Genomic DNA, 27,312 nt, shown 5'->3' with positions numbered 1-27,312 from the left:
CCGAGGCAGAGGAGATCCTGCTCTCCTTTCTACTACCACAGTAGATTGGTGATACCCATATAAACGGATCACAGCACATCTTTTGTTGTTGCAACACTAAAACTGAGCTGAACTCCTTGCACACAATAGGTGTTCAACACAAATTTATCAAATGAATGTAAACTGCTTATGGGATCTGTCCCGTAACTAAACTGTGAGCTGCCTGAAAACAAACTAAAAGCAAACACTTAGATGGCACTTCTATATGCCAAAGGCTCTTCCAAGTGCTTTAAACATACTTATTTACTCCTTATAACAACCCTATGAAGTATATGCTATTCCCCCAACTTTACAGACAGGAAAACAGGCACAGAAAGGTTAAGGGATGTGCCCAAGGTCACCCAGCTGGAAAGTGGCAATGCCAAGACTGGAAGGCTGAATCCATGTTCTGATTTTATAGCGTGTCCTAATGTGCCCTAAGCACATTGCAGGAGCACAATAAAACTTCTAAATGAGTAGTACAATTTTGAGATTTCATTAGCACTATTTTACAGGTGCTGTGCTTCTTGAAGACTCAATGTTGTACACTAACTTCTGGGAGCTTATGATTTGTTTTTCACGATAGAAAACATCATTTATTTTTTTTTTAAATAGAATGATGGCTTCAAGTTTAAAATGCAGATTTTTGAAACAAAGTCTTCACTCTGAAAGGCGATCTCTTTTAAAGGAAATGAACTTGTAAAATGTAAAACAATGGGGTCGACTTGTCTGTACCAAATAATGTTCACTTGAGAGGGGAACAAAGTTGCAGCTTACCACCCTTCCAGCCATTCCCACATTGCCATACCAGCTTCCCCAAATCCTGCAGCAGCTTCTCCGAAGGTGACCCTCCCCCATTCACACGTCAGGTTCTGAAACCTGATCCTGCCAGGCAACCAAAGCCGAACTCTGCAGTGCCCTGAGCTGGCCTCTCCTTACACACGAACCCGAGGGCACCATCGGGGGTGTGTGTGATTATTTTGGGGGGGACTTTAACTTTTCAAAGTGTTTTATTCCCGAGAGCAAGACCCACAGGGCCCACCCACCCATCCCGGGATCTCACGCCTCCGCCCAGCAACCTTTCGCTCCTAGGTGACCGGTGAAAGAACCGCTGGGTCGGGACGCAGCTGGCCCAGAGGCGAGAAAAGCCTCAGGGCGAGCCGGGCCTGGCCCCCGGAGAGGCCCACGAGAGCGCGGGCAGGGCTCCACAAGGCCGGGAGGGGGCGGTGACAGTTGTGACCCGGCTCCACGCTCTCACCTTGAACATGTTGCTGGCAGAGGTGGCTCCCGCGGGGTCACCCGGCCTCGGCCCCGCCCACTACAGAGAGGTCGCTACGGCGGCCGGGTAGGGCCCTGATTCCTCTGACCGCAAGCGGGCCGCGGTTCGGGTGACTGCCGTACAGCCAATTCGATCCCGCGAAGGCTTAGTTCGGAAGCCTGGTCTGGTAGCGGCGTCGCCGAGCTGCAGCGCGTCGCTCCTCAGACTGCCTGGGAACGCAAGCCCCGCCTCCAGGAGGCTCCGCCCCTGCGCCAGCCGTTGCTAGGCGGCAGGAAAGCGCGAGCTCCGTGTGGGCGACACGCGGGGGCGCGAGGAGGGAGGTGCCGGGCACCGCGCCGCGCTGGGAATCGGCCTTCGCTGCCGCGATTGGGCGCCCAGCGACTTGGGCTGGGAATCCTCTGCTCCGAGGACGCCGGGCGGGGGCGCTCGACGGGTATCGAGCGGCTTCGAGAAAGTCTCATGGCCGGAAGTCGCCGACCTCTGGGGCCTGGATTTATCTCACAAAAGGTTTTCAGATTTTTTTTTTTTTTTTTTTTTACCGTGGGGTGGAAGTTCCTAAGGTTTTAAATCTAATATAATTTGCCATGTCCTTTAGGCCCTCGAAAGGCCCTGACTTTTTTCCCTTTAAAATACTTAAGCGTATACCCGTCCCTGGGAATCACATGTCCCTTCATACTACTAGAAATAGGTAATAATGAGAATACTTATCTTATTAACAAGAATAGCAGAAACTAACGTAGTGTTTACTATGTGCTCAGCTCTAATCTAAGCTCCTTACACATATTCATCTAATCTTTCCAACAACCCAGGTAGATGAGTATGATTATTAGTCCCAGTTTAGTAGATTAGGAAACCGAGGCACAGAGAAGTAATTTGTACAAGGCCACACCGAAAAAGTGGGAACCCGGGATCCAAACCTAGGTAGTCTGCCTTTAAAACCTGTGATCTCACCTAATAATTGTTATAGTGTCTCATAATGAGGGTTTCATATTTCAATCTGTATTATGCTTCCTCACCCCATAGAAAGTGTAAATTCATCCAGGCAGGCATCTGGAAGATTTTTGTGGTTTGTGTGGTGGCATGTCGCTGCCTTCCAGCCCAAGACCAAAGACAAGTGTTCAACCACTTGTAGTTGTACAAGTTGAGTATATCTCTGATTGCTGCGAGGAAAACTCACAACTTGGCACAACGGGGCATCTCACTAAGGGGGTGCTAGAAAGATGTATAGTAAGATTTGGGCTTTGGTTGGGTCATGTGGGAGCGAATTCAAGGAAGCCCGGCTTTGCTCTGGTATGGGTGTTGTTAGGAAGCCAGGGTAACACCAAAGCCCAGCTGTGAGTGTCAGGCCAACTCCCAGATGTTATGGGCTGATTTTCTCTTGATCCAGACATTTGTATATTCCAAGCCATCCCCATCCATATCCCCAAGGACAAATATTGAAAAGCCTCTGAAGGCTCTGTATCAGTAATGGAATGTCACGTGTATATAAAAGTGTGAAGTATAGTGATAAATTAGGGTAAGAGTTCTTAATTCAGGGGGTGTATGAACTTAGATGGGGAAAAAATTATAACTTTATTTTCACTCATCTGTAGCTGAACTTTAGCATTTCTTTCAATTATAGTGTAGGCAGTAAAGCACAGTAGTATCAGCAGTACTGGCGACTTTCTCCCCAGTAGAAAGTACAGATATTTTCATATAATGGTACAGTCGTAGCAGACATCTTGACATAGCATTTCTGCTCATTACCTCTTGACGAGTACAGTAGTTTTGAGAACTCTCATTTTATTTAATGCATAAAGAGGACAAATTCCTATAGTTTTGATTTTGAAAATGTTTTGACAGTGATTTCAATATAATTGTGGAGTCCTTTGTGATCGTACGTGTTTTATGTTATAAATTTATAAAACATAATTCTTAGGGGTGCCTGGGTGGCTTAGTCAGTCAAGCAACTGACTCTTGATTTCAGCTCAGGTCATAATTTCATGGCTTGTGAGTTCGAGCCCCACGCACAGAGACTGCTAGGGATTCTCTCTCCTCTCTCTCTCTCTCTCTCTCTCTTTCTGCTCCTCCACGTGTGCACACACTCTCTCTCTCTCTCAAAACAAATAAACTTAAAAAAAATAACATAATTCTTAGAAGGAGTCTGTCCAGGGGCGATTGGTTGGCACAGTCAGTTAAGCATCTGACTCCTGATTTTGACTCATGTCATGATATCAGAGTCATGGGATGGAGCCTGCTTGAAATTCTCTCTCTCTCCCTCTGCCCCTCTCCCCAACTCATGCTCTGTCTCTCTCTCTAAAAAAAAAAAAAAAGAGTCTGTCCATACGGGTCCATGGCACCAGAAGAAAGGATAAAGAGTCCCTGCTTTAGTAGAAGAGACTAAGCAGTGACTTCAAATTTCAGAACTACATTCAAATTGGAGTAATGTGTCAAAGGATGGAAAACCTTTGACAATGATTCCAAAGGTGGAATCATTTAGTATACACCCTCTCACTTTACCATGGAGGGAGCTCAGCTATGGAGAGGTTAAGGAACTTGCCCAAAGTCTCACTGCTATTTCATGATAAAACCAGGACAGAAAGTTCTCAGGCAAGCATGTAAAAACCCTGCACTCTCGGTAGGCACGGAAGATTCCATAGTTAGCAAGATGCCTCCGGCCCTCAACAAACTTATTGGGGTGACCGCCAAGAAAACAAATTATGATGCAATATGAGAAGTACTGTAAAAGAAAAACGTGTATGGTATTATGGGACCTTGGAAACAGGGTGAGCAGTTGTATGAAAAAGAGAGGGTGGAAAACTTCAGAGAAGAGGCATCAATTAGCTGGCGTCTTGGAGCCTGAGTTCATGTTTGCTGGTGGTGGAGACGTCACTGCAGGGAGAGGAAATGGCATGATCAGTGGTACAGGTGTGTAAGACATTGACTAATTTTGGGGACAAGTTCTTGTTCTCACAGTCTAGAGAGGAATGCTGATGAAAGTTGGTATTTTGATGTTTGAGAGATTGGACACTAGACAGAAAAGTCTGGAACACCATTCTAAGGAGTGTGGACTTCAATGTGGAGGAAATGAAGTGTCCCTGAAAGATTTTAAGTTAGGGAGTGAGAAGGCTAGATTCTTGCTCTACGGGATTAACTCAGCTGCAGTGTGGAGGAACCCAGAAGGACACACAGACTGGAGACTGAAGGCCAGTTAGAAGGCTATGGATAGATCCACTTGTCTTTTCCATATACCTCAGAATATTTTCAGTACATAAAGCATGCAAACTGTAAGCAACATTAAGATCCATGTTGCCTTCCTTTGTAAAGGGTTCTGTTATTAGCCCAACAACCATATGGCAGTTCAGTTTTGTCCAAACAGTGCAATAATATAGATTATGACCTCAAATGCCGAATCTGTGTACTTTCAGAGTACTTCGTCAGGAAAATGAAGCACTGGAAGTGCTTCTCAAAGGCATCAGTTACTGATGTTCTGAAACCAGATAAGCCATGCTCAGGAAAAGACCACAAAGTGCATTTGTCAAATACTGTAAAGGGAACGGCAGCACAACAGTAAGTAGCTGTCTTTCGTCCTTTATCATTTTCCACCACGGGTCAGTTTCCATACGGTATTTACCCAGCTAACATCAAACACTTCTTGTTTTATAAATTAGAGGGGTTTTTTGTCTGTTTTAAAATTACTTTTGAATTGAATAGTAATTATAATAATTATGGTATTTCATAATTTGCAAAGCATGCTAACACACATTTCTTTGATCCTGACAACTGTGAAGCAGTCTTATTATTACATTTTATAAGTGAGGAAGCAGCCACTGGGAGAAGGTAAGTGATTTGCATAAGGTTAACTAGCTAATGAATGGCATCAGCTAGGATTTAAAGCTTTGTTTCCATACTCCAGGCCTTTTCAACTCTGCGTCTTGTAGTCTGCATTCGCCAGCTAATGGTGACTTTATATAAGAGTACCTACTTCTCTTTACATGAAGCCTTGTGAGGGGTAATGATGGGATGGGGGGGTGGGGGTTGGGAAAGGGTGGTCCCTACAATTCGCTAGTACTGACACATGATCAAAAGTAAAATAATTCTTTTACCTGACCTGACGGGATGAGCCTGGTTCAAGCAAAGATCAAAGAAGGGAGTTTCTCTTTTTGGGGCATGGTTGTCTGTTCCCAGAAGAAAATTGGACCTACCGTAACTTTGAGTATTCTGCATGCTATTTTCATTGACTTGGACTAGTCGGACAGTGTTTTAAAGAACTAACTGTAATGGAATCATTTTAGGTCATGGATGTTTCAAGAAAGCAGATTTGTCCCTTCACACGTTTTTATTTATAATATATATGCTTTTGCTGATACAGTTTTAGCTGGGACTTTTTTTTGATCTCAAGGGAAATATTCTCAAATATTTTATATCCTCATTCTGACTAGATTCTGCAAATGACCAGTTCCAATTACCACATCGAAATGTTCCTCATAGGTCAGTCTTAGGGTGGGGGATGGGATGGTACAGGGGGAAGAAGCAGAAATTCAGAGTTCCCCAAGATTTTAGGAAAATGGAAACTACTTCACTCATCTTAACCTCTTTTTGTTCCCTCTCAGAACTAATAAAGATATTTCAGCCCAAAGGATACAGAGAGCTTGGTTATCTCATATGGACAAAACAATATTTCAACTCCTAAAGCACACGATTCGTGCAGCAGTATGTATTTTGCTTTTTGTTTTCTCTGGAAGATTTAATTACTTACAAGCTAAAAGGTGTGTGAAGTAAAGATAGAACATGTAACCTTTTTTTGATGTCCTATTTGAACCTAATAATAACGCATGCGGTTCTAGGATTGCCCTAAATGAATATTTCTGGATTTATTTGTAAATGACGTGCCTATCATTTCCTTTTCTGAAACCAAAATAAGATCTTTTAAAAATTTCGATTTCTTATTTGAAGATGTGGGCCAGTGATCATCAACAAGAAAAATCTCTGAATTAAAAGTGCCCTTACCACGCAGTCGGTTAAGCATCCGACTTCAGCCAGGTCACGATCTCGCGGTCCGTGAGTTCGAGCCCCGCGTCAGGCTCTGGGCTGATGGCTCAGAGCCTGGAGCCTGTTTCCGATTCTGTGTCTCCCTCTCTCTCTGCCCCTCCCCCGTTCATGCTCTGTCTCTCTCTGTCCCAAAAATAAATTAAAAAAAAAAAAAAAAAAAAAAAAACGTTGAAAAAAAAAAGTGCCCTTACCTTCCAGCCAGCAATCTCACTTCTAGGAATGCATTCTACAACACATGTACAGTTTCATCGCAGTATTGTTTGTAACAGCAAAGAAAGTAAACCATAGAGTGTTCACCTGTGGGATGCTAGTTAAATAAGCCTTGGTGCTTTCGTAGTGTTAAACCTCGCAGCCTCGCATGTGGTTCTGCAATACAAACAAAGGCAGCTAAGATAGCTCATTAGTGAAAAAAGGCAAGTTCAGGGCAGTGTGAGTAATATGGTCCTATTTAAGTACAAAACAGAAACGAAAGCAAAAACAAAAACACCCCAAAGGTGGGCATGCCCCACCTCCACTCTCCAAAAGAACAACTCTGGCAACGCCAGCGGAGTATTAAGCTTTCCTTCATGCAGTACCAAGTATTCTAAGCATATCACCCCTGATTACAGTAGTCTGTAATTAGTGATAGTCACATTAAGGGAGTTTTAGCAGCTCTGAGCAGCTTGTACACTTCTTCACCATCTGAGCCACAGACCCATTTCTGATGCCAGTAAGCAGAATACCTCAGGGAAAACCCACTCAGGTAAGTGGGTGCCGGTTCAGGTCCATTACCCGTTCATTGTCTTCATGTATGGCACTGGCATTTAATTATCATAATACTGGTTTTGGTATAACTGTAGATGCTTAGGGTAACAGAAAAAAGGAAATTAATTCTTTTTAAAAAAAATCTGTTGTCCTGACACTTCAAGATCCTACCTTACATTAATAATGATTTGTCATTATAAAAGGCCTTTGGTGTACTTTTTTATGTGATTGTCATAGGCATAAAGGTTGGCCGGGTCATATGGGGGCAGGGGGTGGGGGCTTTAGAGCCAAAGAGATCTATGTTTGCATCCTGGCTTGTCCATTTATTACCCGCATGCCTTTGAATAAATTACAGACACTCCCAGAGTTTCAGCCTGCTCATTGGAAAGCTGAGAACAATAATCTTTGAATAATATTGCTGAGGTGTAAAGATTAAATGAGGTTATGTATATAAGGCGTTAACAGAGCATGTGGTATATAAAAGGTGCTTAAAAGCTAGTGACATTACAGTTATTTTCCTCATTTTACAGTGATTCATTCAATATCAAATATTTGTTAACCACCTGCTGTATTCCAAGGACTGTATTAAATGCTAAGAACACATGATAGAGTAAAAAGACAGTATCCCGTACCTTCACGCCCCTTACAGTCTAGTGGAAGACACAGATTAGTTTATAGTTAATTAGAGTACATTGTGAAAAGTGTTGTCAGAGGGAAAGAACAGTGCCTGGGATCTCAAGGAGGGACACCTACTCAAACTTGGAGGCTAAAAGGATGAAGTAACTGACTCAAGGCTACACAGATAATAAACGGAGGAGCCAAGACTAGAACCTGGGTCTTTAGAACATCGAGTCTGGTGTGCTGTTCACTTCACCATGCCACCTCTGTTATTTTCAGTAAATTACGTCTGGGCAGGGTACCATTTTTCATTGATAGCATCATCATCTATTTCAGGAACTTCGTGTGACACATCAAATACTGAAGGAAGTGAGCCCCTTAGAGGCTGAGCTTGTGAAAGATCCTAGCATGAAGTGTAAAGTTAGATTCAGGTAATATTTCTATACTGATTTATTTCAAGAAGTACTTAGTTAAAATGAAGAAACCTTAGAAATTTATTTTCTTAAGTCCTCATAAGTTCTCAGGGTATAATTACAGAGTAAATGTGTTGTTCTTATTTTCATTTATTATGTGGAGAAACAGAGACATGACTCTTGGGCCACAAGTTGCCTTGAGAGTGGCTCCTTTTCCATGATGTGTCCAATCTGACACACGAATGAGAATAGTTGTGAGCCCACACACCAAAGTGTGACTCTTTCACCTCTGTAATCCATTTTGTTACCTGTTACGGAGGAGAAGTAACTCAGCCCCAAGCCTGATGCCAGATGACTAATGTTGGGTCTTTATTTCAGATTTAGTGGTGAAACATTTCCGCCTGTCATCGTATTTAAAATTTTTCTTCATACCGAAGGACATGGTTACAACTATTTCAGTGGAAAAAAATTCTTAAAGCCATCGAGTGAGGTGATGTTTCTTTCACAATATACATTTTATGTTGCTTTAGCTTCTTAACATCTATGTAGTATCTAAATTGCACTTGAAATGTACAGACTAAGTTATTTCACCATTAAACAGCCCAGCAGGCGGGTAATATTTTTTTAAGCATTATGTTTCAAGAGGGTCTCTGTTTATCAGCTAAAAAATATTTGGAATGAATTCCTTATATAAGGCTCTAAAAATACTCATCACTTTTCTTTGTATTAAAATTTTGGGGGCGCCTACGTGGCTCAGTCACTTAAGCGTCTGACTTCAGCTCAGGTCGTGATCTCACGGTTCATGGGTTCGAGCCCTGCAATGCCCTGAGTTCTGGGTATATATACCAGTATATATACAGTAATTCTATCTACAGCATAGGAATCATCTGAGAATCTTGTTAAAATGTAGTTTCTGAGGTGCCTGGGTGGCTTAGTTGGTTAAGCGTCTGACTTCAGCTCAGGTCATGATCTCACAGTTTGTGAGTTTGAGACCCGCATCAGGCTCTCTGCTGTCAGCACAGAGCCTGCTTTGAGTCCCCTGTTCCCCTCGTTCTCCACCTCTCCCCCACTTCTTCTCTCCCCCCCAAATAAATAAATAAACTTCAAAAATGTAATTTCTGATTCATTAGCTCTGGGACAGGATGTGTGATTCTGCATTTCTAACCAGTTCCTAGGTGCTGCCACTACTGCTGGCCCACGGACCCTACTTTTAATAACAAGGATCTACAGTGTAGGTTTTGCTCCTTTGGCCTTTATACACGACAATGATTGAGAAAAACATGTGCATTCTTATATTTAGCCTTTTATAAACCATACATCAAAGGTTATTTTCCTGTAGCCTTCTGGAAATAGTTTACATGAAAAGTATGGTCCATCTGAAATCGTCAGTAATGGAATGTGTTCAGGATAGAAGACCATACAGCCTGGGAGTTTTCTTTTTTTTTTTTTAAATCTATTTATGCATTTATTTTGAGGAGGGGGGGGGCAGAGAGGGAGAGAGAGAATCCCAAGCAGGCTCTGCACTGTCAACATAGAGCCGTATGCGGGCCTCAAACCTACAAACTGTGAGATCATGACCTGAGCAGAAATCAAGAGTCAGACGCTCAACCAACTGAGCCACCCAGGTGTCCCTGGGAGTTTCTGATCAGATTCAGGATGTACGGCATTTATTCTCTGAAGAATATTAGAAAATAAAAAGAGACTGCTTTTCTCTGTGTTCTCAGGCAATATCAGAGAAAATTTAATTCAGTTTCAGAATGTATCAAATGGACTGTGTGTTTTCATATGGAATATGGTGTTCCGGAAACAATATTTGTTCATTTATATAGAATAACTTCAAATGCAAAAGTTGATATTTATCCTACATCTTGAGGAATAAAGTCGTGCTACATTTATGTACAGAATGAGCTTGTCATTGTTCCTATAAAATATCATCAATTCTTGGTTTTCTGAGGTTACATAATGAGACTTTTCCAGGAACTGAAATTCTCTTGGATCTGCCCTTGGTGGCCCCTACTGTCCACAAGCTGGAGCAAATGAAAAACTTAGAGTTCGTGACTGGAAAGCACTGTGTGTATATTAAAACTCATTAAAATGCTGTATAATAAATTCAATTTTTATTTAAATTACAAAGTAACTGTTGGGAAAAAAAGGAAATAGCACAGAGATTTTTTTTTAATTTTTTTTAATGTTTATTTATTTTTGAGACAGAGACAGAGCATGAATGGGGGAGGGGCAGAGAGAGAGGGAGACACAGAATCGGAAGCAGGCTCCAGGCTCTGAGCCATCAGCCCAGAGCCTGACTCGGGGCTCAAACTCACGAACCGTGAGATCGTGACCTGAGCTGAAGTCGGACGCTCAACCGGCTGAGCCACCCAGGCGCCCCATAGCACAGAGATTTTTTTAAAAAGAAAACCACCTCATGCCTTTTCTCTCTGTGCTGTGACTTTCACTTTCCTGGGGTGATCACTGTTAATAGTTTACTGTGTCTCCTTTTTTTCCATAAAAAATACTCACACAAATATATTTTTAAAAATTTTTGATCTTATTATAAAAATGTGATAGCACTATTTAGTTTGAGTTTTTCACTAAATATTCTAAGGGGATTTAAATGATCAGAACACAAGAGAACAGTTTAGAATTCCTTTTTCCCTTTAGTTCAACTTTGTAACAAACTCTGCTAACACTTGGATACATGGTTGATAGAAAACCTGTAGGAGTAGAATTTTTCTCACTATAAGTCTACTCAGGTCCTTTGAATGTAGAAATTGTGTGTTTAGCAAACTGATCCAACTTTCTAAGTTCACTTTCTCTTGTTTTAAAGATTTTATTATTATTATTATTTAAATGTTTATTTATTTTTGAGAGAGAGGGAGAGAGCGGGGGAGGGGCAGAGAGAGAGGGAGACACAGAATCCAAAGCAGGCTCTGGGCTCTGAGCTCTCAGCACAGAGCCTGATGCAGGGCTTGAACTCACTCACCGTGAGATCATGACCTGAGCCCAAGTCAGATACTCGAATGACTGAGCCACCCAGGTGCTCCTTAAGATTTTATTTTGGAGTAATCTCTATACCCAACATGGGGTTCGACCCCACGACCCGAAGATCAAGAGTCACATGCTCTACCAACTCAGCCAGCCAGGTGTCCCCACTTACTTCTTAATATGAAATAAACAAGTCAGTTTTAGTTCAGACATGTAATCTAAGTTCACTTATGAAGAAGGGGAGTTTCACAGAGTTTTGTTATTGTTCTGTCTTTTCCCTAGTTGTTATTTCCATTTCTAGTTTCATTTCCTTACCATTTCCCAATGGTATTTCTCACGTATTCTCACACACACACACACACACACACACACACACACACACACAAGTAAAAACAAGTGAAAGGATGTAGAATAGCCTAAACCACTTTAGAGAAGGACAAAGATTTACATTAGCTGATTTCAAGATTTAAAAAGCTAAAATGATCCTGACAGTGTCGTGATGGCATAAAGAGATGCACAGATCAATGAGATAGGATAGAGAATTCAGAAATACACCCGCTCATAGATGATCAATTGATTTTCATCAAAGGTACCAAGTCAGTTCAAATGGTGCTAGAACAATCAGATAGCCACGTGTACCAAAAAGAGATCTCATTTCAGTTACCTACTTCGATGATCTATTTTCAGAGCAATGCTTATTTTCAGAGGGTTGTCACTATAGTTCATCCTCCCAACTATATTTAGAATATTCTAAAGCTTTGCTACTCAGAGTGTGATCTACAGACCCGCAGCACCGGCATCCCCTGGAACTTATTAGCAATGCAGAATGTCAGCCCCCACCCCAGACCCACTGAATCAACACCTGGATTTTAACAAGAACCCCCCCCCCAGATGACCCTACGTACAATGGAGTCTGACAAGCACTAAAGTTGCCCGCTGCACACACCATGGCCTGGAATGCCTCTGAGTAATTGCCCGTTCTCACACATTAATATCCAGCAACCATTAGTTTCAACTGAAGATCCCTGTTCTTTTTGAGGATTGGGCATTTAGATAAAAAGGAAAAACATTATTATTAATATTAGCTGCCCTTATTGAGCACTATCAAGTACTATGTTAAACATTTCATGTGCATTATCATTGCATTCTCATAAACTCTAGAATGTACAGCCTGTTGTTATCCTCAGTTTTAAAAGACTAAGTAACTTGCCAAAGGTCCCACATCTAGAAAGCGAAGGAACCGTTATCAAGACCCAGTAATCCTGACTCCAGAGCCTGCGTTCTTAACCAATCTTGAGTCAGGAGGCCTGCTAAATGTGTTCTCTTCCACGGCCCCCCGATAACTCTGGTGAGGTGCATGTTACTCCCATTCTGACTGCAAGGAAGCTGGAACTTGGAGGGGCTTGTCAGGGGCAGAGCTGAGGCTTGCATACTCTCAGTCTGTCCGCTGCCCTGTGCGCACTTTGAGGTTGAAACAACACCAGCGGTTGTGGTGGTTTTATCAATTCTGAGCCTGTATATCACTGTACTACTCCAAACCAGAAACACGGTTCCCGTGCAGGGATGCCAGCTTTTGCTAGTTTCGAGAGTGTCAATTTCCAGGCGGCCGGGGAAGTGACTTCAGATAGCAGAGTAACTTGACAAGCGCAGGTGTGGATCTGGGCCAGCAGCAGGGCTGTGGGGGCTTCTGAGCCACAGTGATGCCAGGTATCAGGGGAGGTGTCACATTTAGAGATGCCCCTCTTGGGCCTTTTGAGTCACCCACTAAGAATGGAACCTGCCTCTTGAATTCTAGTCTGATTGGCTGCTGTCCTGGGCTTCTTGCCCAGTTTCCGCCCTTCCCCTTCACCTGGGTCTGGGCTCTTCTCTCCCATCCCTTCCTACCCAGAAGTACTTTCCCGAATCTGGCCTTACACGGCAGATGCCTGAGAAAGAACATCCTGGCCGTCGGAGGGCAAACTTTTTTCAAACCCCTGTCGCAAGTGGGCAGCGAGCCTGCCCTGCGCTGCCAGGCATAGGGTTTTTTTGGCTGGATACTGGGCTGGGCCCGACACAGCTGAGCCACACAGCTGAGGCGCTGTGCAAATAAGGAAACCAGGGCTGGGAGGGATTGTGGGTGGTGGCTGAGTGGAGTAGAGAGGGGAAGAACTGACAAGAAATACCCTTACTAAGTAACTTGAGCTAAAGTAAAATATAGTTGTATCTAAAGAAATCCTCAGAGCAGAAATTATATGGCTTTCAGACTTGTTCACTGTACAATTTATTTGCTTTTACCTCTAGTATCACTGTGAGGATGGTTAATGAGAACCCACAGGAAATTAATTGCAAGAAAGCATAATGGAGATACATGCCAATCCTGCCTTCTCTTTAGAGGCATAGTGTATAAAGAAACTAATGAAATGGAAAACAAAGATGATCTGCCTAAAGGAAGGTTCCATCACATAAGCTGTTTCTGTCCCTTGCAGGTAGCGCATTAGGAATAAAACTACAACCATTTGAATATTCTTTCCTTTTCCATACGTGTCTGTGTTTTAAGCTTTGGAATTAGAAAAACTTAAAAAGGAATATTCTCAATACCAAAAATAAAAATTGAAATGGGAAATACATTCAGGCTCATTGTTACATTGTATGTTAAGTAAAAAAGAACAGAGATTCCAGATTTCGATCTCGTCTCAGCCACCCTCCTATCAGCCTTATAACACGGAGTTCCCATGCTTTCACAAATACACATCCTGAGATACAAAGGAAAGGAGAGACTAATCTGGAATCTAAAGATATTTGGATTTTCATCTACACCAGTCTCCCTTCTCATAAGCATATGCTTTGTGGCCAGAAGCACAGATATGTAATATAAATATGTGTTAGAAGAGTCAGCACATACTTATGGGGGGTGGGAACAAGGGTGGGGAGTACTTAAGTCTCTACTCACAGTCTATGTATAGCGCTTAGCAAAGGATGGGTGTATGTGGAAGGGTACGGTGCAAATAGGGCCGGATGGGATCTGGTCCTCTGCACTTACTGTCATTCCTGTACCTCTGCCCTCTCAGGTGCTTTCCTTGAGTATAAAATGCTGACAGTTCGGACTGAAAAAAAACTGCTTTGCTACTCTCTGGCCCCTGAGAATGAAGTGTGAAACAGAGGGAAGTCTAAGCAATCTGAAATGTCCGTGTTTCCATTTGGGGGTGAGGGATTAGCTAACACATGAAAGAGAGGCACCCGGTGACACCTTTCAGAGCAGTTCCCAGGGCGACCTATGTAACAACCAAGGACGTTTTCTTTGCCTTGACAGCATGAGTGACTTTAGAGATTTGTTTTGTTGTGTTTTTTTAAGGGAAAAGAATGGGTTTTTTTGAGGGGGAAAAACAGATTAAAAAAAAAAAACGTGTTTCTCTGAGAATTGTAAACTCATTACTGCTCCACCTACGTTTTAAAACTATGTAGACATGGTTATGGAAACAAATTTTAAGTGGTTTAAAAATTCCTATACAGTCTTTTCTTTGTAAATACAGTATTTTTATTGACCAGCAAGCTGCCAGAAGGAAGGAACAACATTTGATGTGTTTGTCAGAAGCAATATGTGAATCGTGCACTGGTAATTACTGCTATTATACTACTGTTTTAAAAGTCTATTTTCTATTCTCTTTATAGGCAGTGGCCGATGCTTGCAAAATAATGGGGAAAAGGAGATTTTGTCATCAAGTTATGGAAGAGGAACGTTTTTTCCAGAAGTTCAAAATAACTGATGAAATTGATATTGTCACCCTGCAAGATTACATGCAAGTAAGGAATTGAGATTTAGATATTAGAAACAACAATTTAAAAAAGGCTCTGGCCTTCTACTCCAAGAAGAAAGGATCATACATGTTTTTCACTGTAACAAGATACACACAATATAAAATTTACCATTTTATCATTTTATTGTTGATTTATTTTGAAAGAGAGAGCGAGCGCGTGTGAGTGAGCGAGGGCGGTTGGGGCAGGGAGAGAGGGAGAGAGAGAGAATTGCAAGCAGGTTCCACACTGTCATTGCAGAGCCCGACATGGGGCTTGAACTCACAAACTGTGAGATCATGACCTGAGCCAAAATCAAGAGTTGAATGCTTAACCAACTGAGCCACCCAGGCACCCCCAAAATTTACCATTTTAAATGGTACAATTCACTGGCATTAAATGCATTCATGATGTTGTGCAAACACCACCCCCATCTAGTTCCAGAACCTTTTTGTCACCCCAAAGGGAAAGTTCGTATCTATTAAGCTGTCACTCCCCATTCTTCCATCATTCCAGCCCTTATCAACCACGGATCTGCTTTCTGTCTCCCTGTCTCTGCTTTACCTATTCTGGGTAGTTTCTATTAATGGAATCGTATAATATTTGGCTTTTTACATTTGGGGAGTGATAGCTACTGAATGTGGCCTTTCTTTTGGGGGTGATGGAAATGTTTTGTGGTTAGATAGTAGTGATACAATGTTTATTTAGACTGAATTGTATACTTTAAAATGATTAAAATGGTGAATTTTAGATTACGTGAATTTTATCTCAGTAAAAAAGTCAAAAACTCAAATACATGGTGCTAAAATAGTGCAAGATGGAGATTTGGCCTGGTAATGAAGGGTCCGATTATTGTTTGGATGCTGTGTGCTGCTAGTAACAGAATGTTCCCAGCCACAAGAGGCTTAGACAACAAAGGACGTTTATTGTCCCATGTCCGAAGTGCACAGGTAGGTGGGTCCTGGGCTAGCTAATGCAGCAGCCCCAGGACGTCAGGGCTCTGGGTCAGCTCATTCCAGTGCTCTTCTCTTCCTTCACATGGTAACAAGATGCCTATCACGTTCTCAACCTCCTTCAAAGGCAGGAACAAGGGGACTCCTAAGCGTAATTCTCCTTTTTATCTCAAGAAGAAAAATCTTTGCCAGAAGCCCCCAGCAGACTTCCCCTCTGGTTCCTTTGGTCAGAACTGGATCACATGCTCCCCCTAAACTAATCACTGATAAAGGGACGTGGGACCGTTTTCCATGATTGACTTAGAACAATCATGGTTCATATGCTGGGGCCCTCCTTCCTGGAACATATTACTGTTCCATACTTGGAAAAACAAAACAAAACAAAACAAAACAAAACAGGGCTCTGGAGGCAAGGGAGAAGTGGGAAATGCTTGACGGGCAGGCAATCAACAATGTGTCACAGCCTCAGTCTGGGGCTGAGCAGGTGCTGCGCCCCAGGCAGAGACTCTGTGGCAGGAAGAAATGCAGGGCCTGAAAGCAGGTCTGTGGGGCTGGAGAAGAGAGAGCAGAGGGTTTGGTATGTCGGTGGCCCGGAGGGCTGGTAAGAGAGCTTCAGGCAGGCCTTTGGACCATAGTGAGGTGTTTTTCTTTTCTTTCATCCTGTGTCCAACTAGAAGCTGGTACAGTGTGTTAAGAAATGAGGTAATCTAATCTAGTAAGTGAAGAGACCCATGCGGCTGCAGTGTACAGGATGGATTTGAGGACAGACAGCAAGAGCTTTCTCCTAGTTTGGATGCTTCTGCTGTGCTTCAGGAGAGATGGTGGTCTCTTGGTTGAGGGCCGTGAGGCTAGAGACACAAGAGATAGTTAGAGAATAAAATGAGTGGAGCCTTGGTGACAGGGAGGCAAGCTAAGGGAAGGTGCCGGGCATGGCTCCTCGGTTTCTGGTCTGCATAACAGGTTGGACAGCAGTGCTAAATCAGTGAACGTAAACTAGATACCTAAATAATAATAATAGCAAACGCTACTGTAATACCAACTCCTTTTGTTCTCATAACAATCCTAAGAGGTAGGTACTATTATTACCGCCATTTTACAAGTCCTAAAGAAACAAGGGATCCCAAAATTCTGGCTCATAATAATAACTTAACTATTCACTCACTTGTGTCAGTGTGACACATGAAATTACTGCCGTGCCTTAGAGACTCTCAGTTGTGTTTTCTTTCCTTTAGAGCCTTAACCTGGAAAATGAGAGAATTGAACCGGGAAATAAGTAGTGCTTGGGGATGCCGACTGTCTTTGCTAAGGACATGGGTCACGTACTTGCAGACTGTGGCTAAGCCAAGGATTGGTGTCATAGAAAGAAGTCCCCAGATAGACATATTGGGAGAGAGAGACATGATGATTGCTGACATTTTTTGAGCCCTTTATGGACACAGCACTGTTTTTAGCTCTTCGTTTGCTTATTATCTCCTTCAATCTTCAAATTTGTGAATTATGTGACCCTTTAACAGATGAGAAACATGGAGTTTAACAAGATTTTTAAAAACTTGCCCAAGGTCACATAGCTAAGTTTAGAGCAGGTCATTGATGGTTCTGAGGTGTCTACCCATTTTACTGCTCCACTCTCAGCAAGTAAAACAGTGCTCACTTCACACCGTAGTGCGGGGCCCTAAAAATGACCATGCACGGGTGCCTGGCTGGTTGGTTGGTGGAGCATGCAACTCTTAATCTCGGGGTTGTATGTTCGAGCCCCACATCGGGTGTAGAAATTTCTTAATGATAAAATCTTTTTAAAAAAAAGATCGTGCAAGCTGAAACTGTGCAAAGCAAATTTAATAATCAATGAGAAAAATCATGATTGTGCCATGCCTTTAAAAAAAATCTTCTCAATGGGCCACCTGGGTGGCTCAGTTGGTTAAGCGTCTGACTTCGGCTCAGGTCATGATCTCACAGTATGTGGGTTCGAGCCCCTCGTCGAGCTCTGTTGACAGCTCGGAGCCTGGAGCCTGCTTCAGATTCTGTGTCTCCCTCTCTCTCTGCCCCTCCCCTGCTGTTGCGCTCTCTCTCTCTCTCTCTCTCTCAAAAATAAACATTAAAAAAATTTTTTTTAAATCTTATCAAAACATTAAAAACTCTCTTGCTATCTGTTATATAGGAAAATGGAAAAAAAGCAAAACATTTATCACCCTATAATTTAAAACATTAGGAACATTGAGGATCAAGAGTGTTTCATTTCTTTGTAAAAAACATATAAACTGTAAATATACTAAAAACCATTGCATTGTATACTTTAAATAGGTGAATTGTATGGGATGTGAATCCCAATAAAGCTTTAAAAAACAGTTTATCAGCAGTAGTTTCAACTGCACTTGCCTCTTCTTCTTCTCGTGTAACTTACAATACGGAGTGAGCATCTTTTCTATGCCTTGGTGAATTGTCCTACTCCTTCCTAAGTTTAGATTACCTACCAACATTTTATCCTTCGCACTTTATTTTTAAAAATTTTTATGTTTGTTTCTTTATTTTGAGAAAGAGAGAGAGCGGGGTAGGGATAGAGAGAGAGAATCCCAAGCAGGCTCCACACTGTTAGCGCAGAACCTGGCATGGGGCTCGATCACGACCTGAGCTGCAATCAAGAGTCAGACGCTCAACCGACTGAGCCACCCAGGTGCCCCTGTCCTTTGCACTTTAAAAAAATTTTTTTAACATTTATTCATTTTTGAGAGACACAGAGAGACAGAGCATGAATGGGAGAAGGGCAGAGAGAGAGGGAGACACAGAATCTGAAGCAGGCTCCAGGCTCTGAGCTGTCAGCACAGAGCCCGGCATGGGGCACGAACCCATGAACCATGAGATCATGACCTGAGCTGAAGTCGGACGCCTAACTGACTGAGCCACCCGGGGAACCCCTACGCTTTAAATGTTGTGAAATCTCAGAGTTCTTGTAATGTGAAGTATCTTTTTTTCAGTGTCACTTCCTCTGGGCCAGCTTCATCCTTGTTGTCACAACCACTTTCCTCATTTATGCTGGTAAATTCACCTTCACCAAGTTCCTCTAGCTGCCCAGCCACAAGCTCTTGAATGATGGCAATGTCAGTATCCCCTTGGTCACCTATTTCTTGTAGAACTCCATTTACATTTCCAACATTATCACTTTGTGTTTCTCTGTTGGCCTGTTCTTTTGATTATCTTTTATTTTTGTTTTATTATATATATATTTTTTTGGTAAATGTCACATGGGTTTATCACTGGGAGACAAAGAGGTGATACAACTACATACTTTGCTGTCTCTGTGTGAACTGAACAAAACAGATCCTCGGTGACCAATCAGTGACACATTTTGGAAGAAGCGACCTGATTTGTCACTAATCACTACACACATCTGTTATTTATGTAGTGACCTATGGACTGAAGAGCTCTCAGCAAAGTTTGCATTTTATACAATTACTAACTTACACTATGGAAACTGAAATTGAAAGTGTTGTTGGAGGACTGGGCTTATTCAATCAAATGGTAGTAATTAAAATTTGTACCTGCCTAAATAATCAAAAGAAAGACTGCTTGTGTGTGTGTGTGTGTGTGTGTGTGTGTGTGTGTGTGTGTGTGTGAGAGAGAGAGACAGAGAGAGAGAGAGATACCCTAAATGCCTAGCTGATACTCTATTTCCCAGCATTGTAGATCCTTTGGCCCTATTCCATTTATTTACTTATTTATTTGTTTGTTTAAAGTTTTTTTTTAAGTTTTAAATTTATTTTTGAGAAGAGTGTGGGTACACAAGTTGGGGAGGGACAGAGAGAGAGGGGGACAGAGGATCTGAAGCAGGCTCCACTGACAGCAGAGAGTCTGATGCGGGGCTCGAACCCACGAACCGCGAGATCATGACTTGAGCCAAAGTTGGACACCTAACCAACTGAGCCACCTGGGCTCCCCTGGCCCTATTTTTCTTTCTTTCTTTCTTTTTTCTTTCTTTCTTTCTTTCTTTCTTTCTTTCTTTCTTTCTTTCTTTCTTTCTTTCTTTCTTTCTTTCTGTCTTTCTTTGACAGAAAAGTACCCTTTTATTGAGAGGTAAGACTAGTGTATTTACAATATTCCATTGTTAGATCATATAAAATGACTCTGAGACTTTTTAAAGCAGCACTATTCCAGGAATTACAATTTATAAGGGGAAAAGAAAAACATTGCAAGAATGTTTGTGTTACAGAAAATACATTTGAACAGTGCCAGGTACACTTAAGGCTAGGTAGTATTAGACCTTTTCCTCCATCTGTATAGCAATAATCAAAGTACATTTTTGTCACAAAGAAGGCTCATTTTGGAAAGGAAGAAACAATACAATGTACAGTGATTTCTGTCAGAAGACTAATATGTTTAAAAATAGAGCCTCATCAGTGGTTCTGAATAAGAAATAGCGCTGCCAAGCAGTCCCAAACTCAAATTTGAGATTAACTGTTGGCTCTTTGAAAACTGAAAACTGCTCCAGCCCCTCAATCTTACTAAGGACTGGGAAATTATCAAATCCTTTACACAACTTCTAATAATGCTTATGAAATAAGATTTTGAAAAAGTTATCTGTTACGGTGCAAAGAACATTTTGGTAGAAATTCATGTCTACAAAGGAGCTAAATAATACAAATGTTCATTACATTAACAGATACTGTTCTTGTTCTAAAAAGGTAGAATTATCTAGCCACTGAAAATAATATGGATCAGTCAAAAATATGTAGAAGAGTCCTACAGGGCAACTTGTTGAAGTCGATCCCCAAAATATGTATATATCTGACACTCTCCAAATGAGGATATTACTTTTTTGAAGAACATTAGACACAACACTAGGTCTTTTATTATTCCATGAACTATTGAGGTAGGAGTCTCATTTTGTCAATATCATCTAGTTTCACTGATTATGTCATAAGTCAAATGCCAGTACCAAAAGACAGTAATCCACAAGACTGAACTATTAAACTGTGGACCAAGTCTTTCCTTCTTTTGACAAGCAAAAATGGGAGTTCTTTGTGCATTGTGCATACAAAAATAATGCAATCTATGATATATTTTTTAGACATGTTTGTAAATAAAAATCACAGATTTAAATTATAATTTTGCGCATTAAAAAGCTTTGCAACTGTTAAAAAAAAAGGTAAATAGTGCAGTCATTAGTGGTAAAACAAACAGTACTATGGCTGTTGAAATGTGTTCTTACATCTACCAGAAAAGCTGCCAGCTTGGAAAACTACCAAGAAACAACTACTGTTTCTTACTGCCAGTCAAGCATCAATAGTAGAAAAAACAACACATTTTTTTAGTGTCATGTTTTTAAGAAACTATAGCCCATTTAATTACTGTAAACTAACTTTAGCATGTGAATTCAGATATTTTCTCCATGAACTCAAGACGAAGCATCTTATGAAGCATTCATCATGTGTATTGATTTTTATGTTATGAAAAGGCTAAAAATAAAGGAAAACTCGGCCTTACATGAAAAGCCCTTAACAAATACCTATAAGTTTAACCTTTTAACATATTACATCTTAAAGTAAACATTACCAATAGTTATTCGATTTATGAAAAGCAAAATAGTAAAACCACTGCTAAAATAAAAAAGAAAGAAAGAAAGAAAGAGAAAGAAAGAAAGAAAGAAAGAAAGAAAGAAAGAAAGAAAGAAAGGAAAACACCATGACATGGAAAAATCCATTAGGTTTGCATCATTTAGTATCTTAAATAAAAGACTATTCAATGTAACAGACTACTTCATGGTCAAGAACTCTTTTTGTTAGATGCTTACATATAATGTAGGATACAGATATTCAAGTCAGACTCTCAAGACACATGAGTAGTTCTGAGTGTTCGTTTATAAAGAATAAATGACCTTTGTGTATTCCAACAGTGAATATCTAGTTCAGGTTTTCATCTGGCTTTAAAATATTAGGGATCAGAAGAACCACCAATGTTTTATTTTAGCCATACGTTTATATATTAAAAAAAGGTGATTCATCCATCAAAACTGGGTTTTCCTTGGGTTTAATACATTAAAATGACATAATCCAAGCTAACTCATGCATCACTTTCAGAGACACAGTGCAACTAGAAATATTTTTGCCATTCCAGTGGATATTTCTAAAAAGCAAATGCCTGTGCGTGTTCCTGCACCCTCAAAATAAAAAGGAAAGAAACAGGCACTGCAGTTCTCCAAGGACAGCTGTGTTTCACACATTGTGGATAAACAATAAAAATCGCCTTCAAGAGTTTCAATAAGTATTGTAACATAGATTTCATCTCCTTTAGTTTGCTCGCTGACTTCTCAAATCACTTGATTAGAAGCCTGTTCTCAGTTCTTCTTTGTTAACTGCTATTGGTACTTTGTAGACTGTACGTTTTAAACTTCTGTAAAGAACATTACAAGCTATTTCATGTCATTTCATTTTGTGCTGAATATTCCTCAAAGGATTTATATATAATACAATATTTTAAATGAGTCTTCAGTTCACTTGTTGTTATACCATATTGTTGCTACCAACTTTATCTACAAATGATCTAATTCCAGGTAAATTCAAAAGGGATCCAAGGATTGGCACTCTTCTAATAAAGCCAGTGACCACAGGAAAGAAGCCCATTTATAATAGCCAGTAGTGCTTTGTCAAAAAAGAGAATCATGGGGCGCCTGGGTGGCTCAGTCGGTTGGGCGTCCGACTTCGGCTCAGGTCATGATCTCGAGGTCTGTGAGTTCAAGCCCCGCGTCGGGCTCTGTGCTGACAGCTCAGAGCCTGGAGCCTGCTTCTGCTTCTGTGTCTCCCTCTCTCTCTGCCCCTAACCCACTCGCATTCAGTCTCTCTCTCAAAAATAAATAAACATTAAAAAAAATTAAAAAAAAAAAAAAGAGAATCATTCCAAAGAACAGGAAAAACACTCCAAATCTTGTTAATCCCATTCCAACGTTCTGGGTGTCCGTTAGGGAGATCATGGCTGCCGTGGTAAGGGCAGTTGCTAGATCTCCCCTATTTTTATTTCTTAAATGAACATTTTATAAGGTTGAATTGATTATATATATTTGAATTTTAACCTTCCTAATTTGATATTTTAAATTCAAAAAATAAATAGCAGTGGGATTTCTACGAATACTATAAATGAAAATAGTGAAATTCGCCCCTTAGTACCAGAGATGAACTCATTATTTCTGAAAAGGCTTATGCAAATGTCCTCTCAACCTAAGCATGTTAGGAACAAGTACCACCAGGTATGCAGATCATATATTTGCCATTAAAATGTTTATGCATTAAATAAAGAGTTAGTGAGTGTGGTACTGTGTACATGATGCTGCGTGACAAGGACCCTGCGCACTTCCGGTGGGGAGCTAAGTACACAGATAACTAAAACATCAAGTAGTCGGTAAGAAGCCATAGAAGAACGTTGCTGATAAGGTTCAGAGATGGGATCAGGGAATGCTTTTTGATGAAGTGACATTGGACACGTGAACCTTGAGAAATGTGTCTAAAAACATTCTAGAGTACCCACAACCAATCATTCTTACCTGTTGTTTCCATATAGTACTCCAGTCTTCTGGATGAGACTCCTGCATCCTATGGTGGCAGAAATAACTACTGGCGAAAATTAAACCTCAAAAACATCCCCAGGACGATGATAATATATGACATAGTTCATTATGCAGAGTCTGGAATAATCTCACACCGTCTACAAAAAGAAATGAAGTATCTGTTACAGAAGCCACAAACGGAAGAGATGCGTAAGCACCAGCTACGGATTGTTTCTGAAGTTAGGTAAAAGTGACATTTTACCTGGGTTGCGATACTAGGGGCATTTCTGAAAATGTTCACTTTCTGCCAAATAGCTCATGAAAGATCATAATAGGGCATATGGGAAAAACAGGGTTGGGGCAGATTGCTCCAAACTTCTGCATCTTTGTAAACAGAACACTAACAAAAAGGACAATTGGAACCTGGGGAGATAACTTGCACCAGCAGACAGGCAGCTCAGGATGGCTGGAAGCCAGCACAGAAAATATAAAACATGTAGAACGATCGAGTGGAAATGCTGGCATCTCTTTAATTAGAGCGGGTAGTGGGCACGGTGCTAGCGCAGATGGAAGTGTGGCCCTGGGCTAGTGTGGTTGCCTTGTAAGCGGACACGAGAGGCCGGGCAACCTGCCAATAACCGAAACCCCCTCAAGGTGGGGAGTATGGTGGAGCGCCATAAGGGTGGATCGTGGGCTGAGGGGTGCCACTCTGGGGAGAGGCCCTAGATGCAGGTGCTAATTCTCATTTTCATAAATACAGCCAAAAGGGCTCCCATTGCCTGTGGCACACAGGGCTGAGGACCTTCTTTCCTTTTCTGCCGAAGGTTATAATTCTCTTGCTATCCCGGCTCTCCTTGCTGAGGACAAATTGCATATAAATTACAGTGACATTATTCCCTTCTTTAGCAATAACATGTGAGCCAATTCGCATTATAGAAACTCATGTTGTAGCAAAATAGACTGTATTATGATCTGAAACAGTATGGACAGAATACGACTGCTCTCATTATATTCCTTTTTTCTTTCCAAGTTTCACCTAGCCCATCTTATTTACAAGTGAAGAGCTTTCTTTCTTAAGAAAAAGAAAGAGGTAATCAGATTGAAGAGGATGTATTGGTAGTCAATTTCCACAGAGTCATACTTGAAAGGAAAAAAATACTCAGTACATGAAGAAGACACTGGTGACCCAGTATCAGGCAAATGCGCTGGATTTTTTCAGGGCTAGAGATGAGTGGTGCTGCCCCAATAATATAATTTAGCCCATATATTTTATGATCAAGGGTATACATTTGCCAGACAGATGGCCTGGTGTAGGGGGCAGTCTGTCATCATGAAATAGACTTTCTCTAACTCATCCATATAAGCACTGAATATAGAACTTAACCCTATTACCACCAAGGCCAAATAAATGATGTATACCCTCGGCTCCTTGCTATTTGAACCCTTGCCATTGATTGGCTAAGATGAGTCACTGGAAGAGCCAAATTAAGTAGCCAAATTCTAAATCAATTAAAGAGGTAAAAGTGTTTTCTTACAGGTTTCTATGAACGCAGTATTAGTTTGGGATCTCCTGGGAGATCAAAGATTTGAATATGAGTAGTTTATCTGGGAGGTGACCCCAGAACCATCCATGGAAGGGAAACAGGGAGGGGCAGGCTGCCGAAACAGTGTGTGTCAGCAAACAGGTTATCTCTGCGGGTAAGTGGAGTTTAATCCCTCCCGGGAATGTCCAAGCCATTGTAGAACACGTGACTCAACTTATTCTGCGGGGGCAAGGGAGCTGGGATATGTATACGCCAATGTGCAGCAGTCATTGGCTAAGGACTGCTTAGGAGGTGAGGTAGTAATTCTCGGGCACTTTCTCCACACATGGGCTCTTGTTTTCGCAAGCAAGCCCTCGGGCTGAGTGAGGCCAATGCTGTCAGTTGGAAGCTGGGCCTATGTGCTTTGCAGTGGTAAGGCGTAGGGGGTGGCACCACCTGTATCTGATCCCAGCACTGATAAAAACAGCTTGTTTTCAGCCATTATGAAATTTACTCGTTTTTTGGTGTTAGTATATGGTGTGTTAAAAAAGATTCAAGTGGCTACTACATGGTATTTTCCAGGAAAACGGATTTTAGATTGATACCATGTTTTATCATTTTCACCATCATTGTGGTCCACGTCCTCATTTATACACCTTCATAGGTGACAGATAAGGAACTGTGCTGTGGAATTTAAGCAGAAATGATAACTTTGGCCTAAAAAGTTACATGCAGTACTGCTCCAAAAACTGAGGTCTATGATACATTTGCTGGAAGATGCTTTAAAAAAATAGGGAATTGCTTTACATTTAAATGTTATTTTGTGCATTTTTTTCTGCCTATAATACAAATCTTTTCTAGATGCCCTTCATCCTTTCCAACTATCCAACCTTTGTATGGGCTCTACCAACAGCAGAGTCAAATTCAACATCTGGGTCGTCGATCTAAGCAAGCTCAAATGAAGGTTGAAAAAATGAAAAAAGCTTACAAGATGGCTAAAGAAAAAAATGCTTCTGTGGGGACTGTAAGTTGAACTTGTACTGAATTCATTGTTTTGTACACTATTCAAACTGTAAGTAATTCTACTTCTATAAGTAGAATTTTCCTTATCTCCAAGGTGAAGGTTGAAATGCCTTTGGTATCTACTTAGATAGTCTAAAGCTATGTTCCTCTTGGTGCCCCATGTTTTAAAAATTCTTCAACAATAGAGCTAGCCTGATAAATATTGGCTGTTTGGGCTCCGCATAAGTATGAGGTGGTGAACGACAACAGCAGCAATGAAAAACTGTCGTCTCTGTACGTTGACGCTGTCGATTTAGCACGATGCTAATGGTGATTTTGTCAAAACAAAATCCATTTCTATCTAAACTTACAAAAGCGGTATGTGTAAAGTCGCCCTCAGTATATTCCTACCAGCACGTATTGATGTGTTACTTTGTAATTCTTAAAGAATCTGCTCTAAGTTTTTTACCAGGAGGCTAAGTATAAACAGTCACTATAAAAACAAAGTAGTAAAAACCAGTTTTTTTCCGTCTTTTATTTATAATTCTTCCTAGGAACCACAGACAGATACATCACGTACAAAGCAAAAAAAGACAGTCGTCTTCTCCTCCCCATCTTCTGACATCATGAAAGTTGAACCCATGTCAGATGAGGAATTGAAAAAAGAAGAAAAGGAATTATTTGCCTGGTGTCAAGGCTTGTGTATTAATAGTTCTCCATCATATCAATGCACAGCTAACTGATAGAAACCCAAATCATTTAACAATGTGCTTGTCTTGCTAATATGAGTATTAAAGGACAATGAAATGTCCACAAGCCCTCGGGATGCTCTCTTAACCAAATAAATGTGTGACCGATTCTTAAGCCCTTTTTGTATTACTAGAAGTACAAATTTTTTTTACTGACAAAATTTTAATCTGAATAAATTATTTCTAGTAGATGCCCTCGAACTAGCTGTATACAGTTTGAGTCAAGAAATGATGTGCAAATTAGTCCCTGGAATTTTTATTCAATTTTGATTTTTCCTTCTTTTTTTTTTTTTTTTTTTTTTTTTTTGATTTTCCTTCATTTTTGAAAAGCATCTGAACAGGTCATGCTTAGCATAAATATCAGAATTCACAGAAGAAAAGGTTGCTCTTGAGTCAGCTTCCAGTTCCTTTTTTTTTTTTAAACTGGCATGTTGTCTTCACAGAGCACCTTGTGATAGACCTATTCTAAATAATAATAAAAATAATAATGAATTTTTTGCTACAGTAGGCATGACATAGCATACCTAATCATTATCCAGGATCCTAAGGACCTGGGGCAGAACGTTGTGCATGCTTTCAAGTTGTATGTGAATATTTTTCAAATATTAAAATTGTTTTGAGGAATATTCATCAATTTCCTTTTGAATTGATAATTTTATTCCTGATATAGTATAAATTATTGATACTTCTTGTGATCT

At 40.9% G+C, this 27,312-nt stretch overlaps 2 protein-coding genes across 4 annotated transcripts in view; one reads left to right on the top strand and one right to left on the bottom strand.

Moving 5' to 3' along the window:
- The window catches only part of APOO (apolipoprotein O), a 56,998-nt gene extending 55,483 nt beyond the window's left edge, over window positions 1-1,515 (bottom strand). For 2 of the 3 annotated variants that reach the window (XM_053891746.1, XM_053891747.1), the window contains exon 1: window positions 796-825. In XM_053891746.1, coding sequence (XP_053747721.1) covers window positions 796-810 — 15 coding nt within the window. In that variant the 5' untranslated portion in view covers window positions 811-825. Of the gene's footprint in view, window positions 1-795; window positions 826-1,276 lie in introns of those variants that run through there. The other variant, XM_019433554.2, reaches the window with a different exon arrangement.
- A 23-nt stretch (window positions 1,516-1,538) lies between these two features.
- CUNHXorf58 (chromosome unknown CXorf58 homolog) lies at window positions 1,539-26,854 on the top strand. The gene is made up of 9 exons (XM_019433553.2): window positions 1,539-1,804; window positions 4,705-4,846; window positions 5,890-5,989; window positions 8,027-8,121; window positions 8,482-8,593; window positions 14,734-14,865; window positions 23,355-23,584; window positions 25,725-25,887; window positions 26,420-26,854. The coding sequence occupies exons 2-9, from the start codon at window positions 4,722-4,724 to the stop codon at window positions 26,606-26,608; spliced, it is 1,146 nt and encodes a 381-aa protein (XP_019289098.2). The 5' UTR covers window positions 1,539-1,804; window positions 4,705-4,721; the 3' UTR covers window positions 26,609-26,854.
- The last annotated feature ends 458 nt before the right edge of the window (window positions 26,855-27,312 follow it).

Source organism: Panthera pardus, unplaced genomic scaffold (assembly GCF_024362965.1).
Source record: "Panthera pardus isolate Hobbes unplaced genomic scaffold, ASM2436296v1 HiC_scaffold_27, whole genome shotgun sequence".
Classification (NCBI taxonomy): Eukaryota; Metazoa; Chordata; class Mammalia; order Carnivora; family Felidae; genus Panthera; species Panthera pardus.
Note: the sequence above shows the minus strand (reverse complement) of the source record. Positions and strands in the feature narration are given on the sequence as shown.